This window comes from Scyliorhinus canicula, chromosome 4, assembly GCF_902713615.1.
Source record: "Scyliorhinus canicula chromosome 4, sScyCan1.1, whole genome shotgun sequence".
Classification (NCBI taxonomy): domain Eukaryota; kingdom Metazoa; phylum Chordata; class Chondrichthyes; order Carcharhiniformes; family Scyliorhinidae; genus Scyliorhinus; species Scyliorhinus canicula.
The window spans coordinates 229122399-229131689 of NC_052149.1; the positions used below are offsets into that span (position 1 = coordinate 229122399).

The 9291-nt window shown below is 45.9% G+C and overlaps 1 protein-coding gene across 2 annotated transcripts in view; it reads left to right on the plus strand.

Annotated features, from left to right (window-relative positions):
* The window catches only part of LOC119965431 (TBC1 domain family member 9B-like), a 66991-nt gene extending 58005 nt beyond the window's left edge, over nt 1–8986 (plus strand). For both annotated transcript variants that reach the window (XM_038796208.1, XM_038796209.1), the window contains 2 exons: nt 1891–1994; nt 3826–8986. In XM_038796208.1, coding sequence (XP_038652136.1) covers nt 1891–1994; nt 3826–4518 — 797 coding nt within the window. In that variant the 3' untranslated portion in view covers nt 4519–8986. The remainder of the gene's footprint in view (nt 1–1890; nt 1995–3825) is intronic.
* Nucleotides 8987–9291: the final 305 nt, after the last annotated feature.

Sequence of the window (9291 nt, forward strand, 5' to 3'; positions counted from 1 at the left end):
TTGTCTCGCCAGTGGGACAGACCTAGAGGTGGTGATGGTGCCATGGACACAGTCATACTCACCAAGTCATAACTTACAGACAATGTCAGGCTGTTGCTTGACTAGTCTGTGGGACAGTTGTCCACATTTTGGCACAAGCCCCCAGATGTTAGTGAAGACTTTTCCGGGTCAACGGGGCTGGGCATGCCATTGTCCTTCCCGGTGGCCTAGGTGTTGATGTCAGAGGGTCCATCTGGTTCCAATCCTTTTTTACATTGCATGGGTTTGATACAACTGAGTGGCTTGCTGGACCATTTCAGAGGGCATTTAGGTGTCTGTAGGCCAGACCAGGTAAGGATGACAGATTTCCTTCCCTAAAGGGTATTAGTCAACCAGATGGATTTTGATGACAATCGACAATAGTTTTGAGATCCCCTCACTGAGACTAGGTGCCATAGTGGGATTTGAACCCATGAGCATTAGTCTGGACTGCTGGATTACTAGCCCAGTGACATTCCCACTACGCCACAGCTTCCCCTCCCCCCCCCCCCCCCCCCCCCCCAGCAACAAATGGTTTAGTTTTAGGGGCTGGTTTAGCTCACTGGGCTAAATCGCTAGCTTTTCAAGCAGGCCAGCAGCACGGTTCGATTCCCGTACCAGCCTCCCCGAACAGGCGCTGGAATGTGGTGACTAGGGGCTTTTCACAATAACTTCATTGAAGCCTACGCGTGACAAATAAGCGATTTTCATTTTCATTTCAAATGAGTGAAGTAGAAAGTGTTTTATTGTCATTGAATCCCCATCGCCATCAGAAACTCCTCATTCAGAATACATTTCTGATTGTACCTGGCCAACATATAATAATCCATTGCAATTTTAGACCTCCAAATTTTATTGAAATTGAAAGAGTGGCTTGGAGGGGAACCTCCGATTGGTGGGGTTCCCCTGTGTCTGCTGTCCTTGTAATAATGGTCGTGGGTTTGGAAGGTGCTGCCTACGGTGAGTTGCATCTTGTAGACGGTACACATGGCTGCTGCTACCGTGCATCGGTGGTGGAGGAAGTGAATGTTTGTGGAAGGGATGCCAATCAAGAGGGTTGCTTTGTCCTGGATGGTGTTAAGCCTCAAGAGTTGTTTAATTCCCTCCATGGTCTTATCCTCTCCCCATTTCTGTAACTTCCTCCAGACTAAAACCTTCTGAGATATCTGTGTTCATTGATTCTGACCCTCAGAGCAGCACGGTGGCGCAGTGGTTAGCATTGCTGCCTATGGCGCTGACGGCCCAGGTTCGAATCCCGGCCCTGGGTCACTGTCCGTGTGGAGTTTGCACATTCTCCCCATGTCTGCGTGGGTTTCACCCCCACAACCCAAAGATGTGCAGGTTAGGTGGATTGGCCACGCTAAATTGCCCCTTGATTGGGAAAACAAATAATTGGATACTCTTTAGGGTAGCACAAGTGGCTAGCACTGTGGCTTCACAGCGCCACAGTCCCAGGTTCGATTCCCCGCTGGGTCACTGTGCAGAGTCTGTACGTTCTCCCCGTGTCTGCGTGGGTTTCCTCCGGGTGCTCCGGTTTCCTCCCACAGTCCAAAGACGTGCAGGTTAGGTGGATTGGTATCTGTTACTGAAATGATGCTGCGGCCAATCTTTGGTTTTCAGCCAGGAGAGAAATGTAGAAGTTACCCACCTTGAGAAAGCATTTCTACAGTTTGAGTATTTGGTTAGTTTGTGGATAATACAGGGAATCTGTTTTACTCTGGCGAACATTAGCTGTGGTCCCAGCCATAAGGTAACCGAATGAGACAAGTTCCTTGGCCCCTGTAAACAAATGGGTTCAACATTCACTGTTCGAGTGGCTGTTATGGTCAAAGTCTATTCTCTTCCTAAGTAATCAATCTTCTCTCAACGTAGATGAGAAGACTGCTTCCCAGGATTACAGATACCACCTGAGGATGTGGGCTCATGAGAAAGAAAACCCAAAGGAGAACATCAAAGAGTTAACCAAAATGAACCAGGTACATGGTCCAATCATATGGGCAAAGGAAAGGGCTGTGTTTATAGACTGTCTCGAAGGGATTATTGATGCAGTGAATACTGCCAGTTAAATCATTTTGAAATTCTTGTCATTATGAAGCTAAATTTTACACAGAAAGATCCCATAAATAAGACCAACCTAAAGAGGGCATTTCTGGACCTGGTTCTTGGGAATGAGGTGGCCCAAGTGGATCAAGTGTCAGTAGGTGAAATTTCAGGGGATAGTGATTATTGCATCATGAGGTGTAGGTTGGTTGTAGAAAAGGACAAGGGACGACCCAGGGTAAGAATAATTAACTGGGGGGGGGGGGGGTCAGTTTCACTGGGGTTAAAAAGAAAAGTGTCTGACCCAGAGAAATTGGACTCAAAAGATTAGAAGGGGAAACTGTAACTGAACAAGGGGCTCCCTTTAAAGAAGAGCGAGCTCAAGTGCAGTTAAATTATACCCCAGGCAGGGAAAAAGTAGGGTAAACAGATTCGGAGCTCGCTGGATGACAATAGAGGTTGAGATTAAAATGAAGATATCGGGTGAATAATGCAGTTGAGAACCAGGCTGAATCGAGACGGTTCAGATGGGAATGGAACAAGAAAATAAGGGAAGCAAGGAGAGAGCATGAGAAGAGACCGACAGCTAAAATAAAAAACAATCTAAAAGTTTTCCATAGGCATAATAATAGTAAAATGCTGGTAAAGGAGGAGTGGGGGCCAATTCGGGATCAAAAAGGAGGATTTCCACATGGAGGCAGAGGGCATGCCTTTGGTATCAGATTAATAGTTTGCATCTGTTTTTAAACGAGGAAGAATGTGTTGCCCGGTTCATGGTGAAAGAGGACGTAGTTCAGACACTAGGAGGGTTTAAAATTGATAAGGAGCAAGTATTGGATAGACTATTTGTATTTAAAGTTGATGAGTGACAACCAGGACCAGATTAGATGCGTCCAAGGATACAGAAGGAAGTTAGGTGGAAATTGCAGAGGCGCTGGACATAACATTCCAATTTTCCATGGACTCCGGGGTGGTGCCAGAGGACTTGAGAATTGCAAACGTTACACCCTTGTTCAAAAAGAGTGTAAGATAAGCCCAGTGAGTACAGACCAGTCAGTTCAACCTAGGTGGGGAGGTCCCCATGCAGAAATGTTTGGACACAATAATTCAGGACAACGGGCAGCATGTGTGCAGTGAATTCCTGTCTAAAAGATTCAAGGGGACTAAATTACCTCCTCTTGTTCCTGATGTAACAGATTTTGAGGGGTTGAATGGTCTCCACGTCCCTCATATTGGGCTGGATTCTCCGACCCCCCCCCCCCCCCCCCCCCGCTGAGTCGGAGAATCGCTGGGTGCGGCATGAATCCCGCCCCCGCCGTCTCCTGCACCAGAGATTCGGTGGGGGCACGGTGGCCTGTGCCGGGGGGGGGGGGCACTCTTTTCCTTCCGCCTTTGCCATAGCCTTCACGATGGCGGACGCGGAAGTGACCCTGCGCCTGCGCGGGGATGACGTCAGCAGCCGCGCCAGCCGGCGAAGTCCCTTCGGCCCCGGCTGGCGTGGTGCCAAAGGCCTTTCCCGCCAGCCAGTGGGGCACCAACCACTCCGGCACGGGCCTAACCCCTCAAGGTTAGGGCTTGGCCCCCTAACGGTGCGGAGAATTCTGCACCTTTGGGGCGGCCCGACGCAGGAGTGGTTCACGCCACTCCATCCCGCCGGGACCCCCTGACCCGCCGGGTAGGGGAGAATCCCGGCCTTTGTTCTCCTTAGTTTGTGTGTTTTCCCTTTCACTCCAGAGGATTGATGCTGTTTTACTTCTTCTGCCACAGGAACAGTTCATAGAGATGTGTAAAACCCTGTACAACATGTTCAGTGAGGATCCAGACGAGGGGGAGCTCTACCATGCCATAGCAACCGTTGCTACGCTGCTGCTCCAGATGGGAGAAGTCGGCAAACTGTTCTGCAGCCCTGGGTCTAGGAGGGCAAATGACATGGGGGATCACAGGGGGTTGGGCCTCCAGAATAAGGAGGGGGTCTCTGCCATGGATCAGGCAAAGACTGAAGGAGCTCAGCCCAAACTAAAAGCAGATTGCGACATTTTAAGTGACACTTTGAAGACCCAGATGGAACGCATGAAGCTGGCCGAGTGTGTGGCCACGAAACGGGAGTCCTCGGCAGCGCAGTTGTTGTCTGATGAGGAGGTGAGAGATGATACTTCAATGTCCTCATACTCCATGGTGAGTTCTGGCTCCCTCCCGTGCGAAGATATCTCCGAGGACACAGTCCTGGTTGGCTCTGAGCATGTGGTGGGAGGTCACGGGCGACCCAACAGCATTGACACGGATTGGTCCATCTCCTTCGAGCAGATCCTGGCTTCCGTGCTGACTGAGTCAGCCCTGGTCGGATTCTTTGACAAGCGGGTGGTCGTGGGGCCCAAGATCGCCAAGTGCAAGAGTCAAAGGGTGGTGGAACGGCAGGTCAGCTCGTCCAGTGACCAGGATCTATCGCCATCGTCCAGCTGACTCAAAAACGCCCCCACCCCACCCAGTCTTGACGATGAGGGCAAGTTTGGTGTTGATCACGCTGCCATGCCTGGGCCACATTTTTAACCCATGTAACCACCATGTGCTAGAAGTTTATATTTATTCTAGTGAGAGATTTCCATGCTGTGTCCTTCATTAGTTTCCATTGGCCTTTGGGCAAAACCCTGCCTCTTCAATTCAAGGTACAAGTTCTGCTCAAGCCAGAGGCTTGGCTGTTGACGGTACCCATAGATCGAGCTGATCTCTGTCTTCAGTGAGGCCCCTCTATATTCACCCACCCTGAAACAAAAAGCCTAAAACATCCCATTAAGTGACAACAGAGGCATTGGGTAGTCACTGGCACAGGCTGTCACCCCTCAGCTTCACATTCTTGTTAGTAAAGACAAATATTGTATCTATAAGCGACAGACACAGAATGTAGAATCTAAAGAGAAACTTTTATATTTGTTTTATTACCACAGTTTGATTATCCCTTCAAGCATGACTAGATTGCAGATTCTTCAAGATTGCTTGCTGCTAACAGCTTGTGGAGCAATCTTTTGTTGCAAAAGCTATTTGCACCTATATCTGTTGCTCTTTTTAAAGTACCTTTTAAGTCAGACTGACTAATAATAAGTAATCTTCCTGTCGTCGGACGTGTTGGAACCTGCACTTGTATTTTTATGATAGGAATGAAATACTGTACTCGGGATGAATCGGGTGGAAAAGAGAGAGGAGTTGACATTGTCTGAGCTTTTAACACCAGGCAAAGCTGTGAAGGAATGAGCAGATCAGTATTTTGGAAAGGGCGTGCGACAGAGCGATATACAGTATTTGAACCCTAACCTTTCAGTATTTCTGGGTTGTGGGTCGAGCATTAATTAAACAAAGTTAAGTTCAAGATACCCTCGAGTTTTACATTCAAACACTGGGTCAGAGCGGATGGAGTTAAAATCAAAGCCAAAATCACTGCAAGATGAATATTTGCTCATTTTTACTCTTTGGATTTTCATTGCAATTAATTGTGGAACATTGAGGGGTTATCAAGTCTCTGGCAGTGCACAAGCAAGTCATACTTTTAATCTTATCAGATTTAATTTATTTGGGAGGGTCCATATCCAATTCTGGTGGAATAATGAACAGTGACTATTGAAGATTTAAAAACCAGACATTTGCTGGGAGTCTGATTGATTTGCCTATAGGCCACGATACTTTGGTACCTTGCCCAAGTGGCTTCTTGGTGCCTTTCTGAGTAAGACTAGCTAGGTAGTGGCTGTAGAGCTCTTAACTAGAATGGGGGGGACAGGAGGAGATTAGAGCCTAGCGCACTCACAGAGACACATGCTGCATTTCCTTCAGCGATAAGGGCCCTGCCCCTGTTTTCTTTAATCACCAACAGTCCAAGCACACGTAACCACGTTTTACCCCTGTGCTATGTTTTTAGTTCCAGTTTTCTCAATGATCTGTTTTTCCAAACATTGTTACTCGATAGTCGTCGCCCTGCTGACTACATTAACCATAACCTAAGTATCTTCCCACTAAACCTGATGTGTTTCCAGACAGAGAATAGTGCAGCTCAGCAGGAGGACACAGTGCCTGTGCGTTCTCTCTTTTTGAAAGAGTTTATCAAGAACTGGCAATTCATTTTAATCTGTAAGTATGTTCACAAATTAATATTCAGGAGTTAATCCATTTAAAACGACTTTCCTGAGCAGCTCCCTCTTCTAAATGCATTCAGGGACTTAATTAAAATTGCCCTTTCTTAATGCCATTTCTTTCCTTGGCAAGATCATTTCCTAATGGGCGGCTAAATGCACAGGTTCTGTTTTGTTCAACCGTCAGTCGCACTGCAATCCCAATACTGTTCGGGTAGTCAGATAAAGCAGATATAAAACTGACCATCCTTCCTCTTTTTATTTTACCCCCCCCCCCCCCCCCCCCCCGTGAAACAACAATTGGAGCAGTATTTATTTTTTAAAGTTGGAGATGCACAAATTGTCCATTGTCATTACAACTGGAGCTGGAAACTCAGTTCCTACAAAGTGCACATGCTTCCTTTCCGATTTCTACTTACTAACATATGAGTTGGAAGTAGGTATTTTTCTGAACTCCCACTGTACAGTTTGTGTTAACTTTGGGGTTCAATGTAAAGGTGGTTTATTTCAGAAGTTGAACCATCCCTATCCCCTCCTCTGTTATTTCTCATTGGGGGGGGTGGTAACCTCAATATCCCGACCCCCTGAGTCTCTTACTAAAACCAGTCAGCAGTAGAGAAAAGCCAGTTGGCTTTTTATTCTCAAACACTTCTTTGCACTTTGATATAAACACTAGTGTTAGGTTACTTTAACAGAAATTAGCTGAGAATTGCCCACCTCTTCCAATTGTACTGTCATCGGTCCCACTGGGAACAGTAAAACGTGTCAGTAAAAGTTCTGGAAGTGAAAAAAAGTTCTCTGCAACACATTTTTGTCCTTCTGGTTGTTAGAATTTGTGGATTCCAAAAGCAGATGAAAGCATGATTTTACTTGAGCCACGCCGTGACACTAATACTTCACCTTGGTCGCCAGATGTTAGAATGGAGAGCAGCTGAAATCACTTGTGTTGTATTGATGATGTGAGGAGTTTACAAATTCCCGACTTTTTGCCGGGCCCCCCTTTTGGCTCTTGGCTGATTTACATTCCCATTGTTTGAGTTAAGATGTGGGGGAGAGTTGGGAATTGTAGATGAGAATGAGAACGCTCCTTGTAGCTGCATCTCCAGCCTTGGTGTCAGTGATGCCTGGACCAGGCGACAGCTGAGCAAAGTATTGTGGATGCTGGAGATCTGAAATAAGAACAAATATCGCAACAGGTCAGGCAGCTTCTGTGGAGAGGGAAACACAGTTAACGTTTCGGGTCAATGTCTTTTTCGTCAGAAGACTGATGAAAGTTCCATGAAAGGTCATCAACCTGAACAGTTAACTCTGTTTCTCTCCACAGATGCTGCCGGATATGTTGTGTTTGTCAGCCTTTTCTTTTGGATGTACATGTGGAGGCTTTTGATCACCTGACCTCCAACCATCCAGCCCCCACTCTCCTGCCATCAACGGCTGCCCAAGGTCCATCCTCACAATGCCCTGCCTTCCGACATCAAATCAGAGAGTGAACACACTCTGGTATTCCTGACTCAATCAAACGGTCCATTTTCCCATCTCAATTTAAAATAAAAAACTATTAAACATTATTCTTTAAAAAAATTGTTTTAAATACATCTTTTTTTTTAACGTCCCCTGGGATATTTTTGACAGCAACATCCTGGAAGTTCTTCAGTGCTTGATGACTCCAGGTCAGTGCTGCCATCCTGATGCAGATTTGTGACAACGTGAGTGACTGTGTTTTGTGCCATAACCCGCAGGTGAACACCTCGAGATTATCGCATCAGCGTAAAACTCCATTTGTTTTTTTTTTAAAAAGTCACAATGCGAGTTCAGCCAATCTATCGCCACTGAGGTTTTATTATTAAACCCTCAGAACTACACTGGGACCTTGTTCATTTATTTCTGCATTTATTCTCAAGTTTCCAATCCAGCCTACGATGTTCAGTTTCCATGGAAACAGTTGAGATGAATAAGAGCAAAATACAGTGGTTGCTGGAAATCTGAAATAGAAAACAAAAATGCTGGAAACGCTCCGCGTCTCTGGCAGCATCTGTGGAGAGAGAAACAAGAATCGCTGACCAGAATTCTCTGACGCTCCCGCACCGCAGGTTTCCCGCCAGCGGGGGGTGCACTCAACAGGAAATCCCGCTGACGACAGCAGGAACAGAAGATCAATGACCGGCTGCCACCCTGAAACACGGGCCGAGATGTGCAGAAAATCCAGCCCAGTGTCTCAAGTCCAATATGACTTACCGTTTGGGATAAAACTGCATTGGCAACCCCGTTTTTTTAATATATAAAGATCAAAAGATTTGCTGCAATAGTTTCTCGAGGCAGTTTGGTGGAAATGATCCCAGATACCTATCAGAACAACATTGATTTTATTTCTTTTGGATGTAAAGCAGAAGCAGGGTCAATTTGCAATTAGGTATTCTTTCTCGGAGCAGAGGTTATACGGTGTTTAGAAGCAAAATTTCACTTTCCAAAAAGAACTCGTAGGAGAACCTATTTGCAAATAGGGTTTTGTAAAAGGGGTTAACACTCGGCCAATAACAAAAACTGAGATCCCTGGCAAAATTCCTGAAAGTTCCTATTGTTCTTAATTATCTACACCATTAGAATTCTGGGTACATGCTCCATTGTTAAATGTTCCTTAATTACGATGATTCACTGAGTAGTCTTAATTGCATTCTTGGCTGTCGATTAATTTATTTTGAATGGAAGGCAAATGTAATTGGAGTTTTTTGTTATTATTGTACTGCCCTTGGTGTTATTGTACTGGTCTGATTCCTGGACCAAGACGGAATTAAAATCAAAATTTAGCACTTTAATTAATGTCTCCCTATTGTTTAATCCTGCCTCTAATCTGGAACAAACATTTATATCTCTGTTCAAAGTGGTGGGAGAATGTTGAAGAGGCAATAAAAAGACTTGCCTTTCATGATTATCATAGAATTTACAGTGCAGAAGGAGGCCATTCGGCCCATCGAGTCTGCACCGGCTCTTGGAAAGAACACCCTACCCAAGGTCAACACCTCCACCCTATCCCCATAACCCAGTAACCGCACCCAACACTAAGGGCAATTTTGGACACTAAGGGCAATTTATCATGGCCAATCCACCTAACCTGCACATC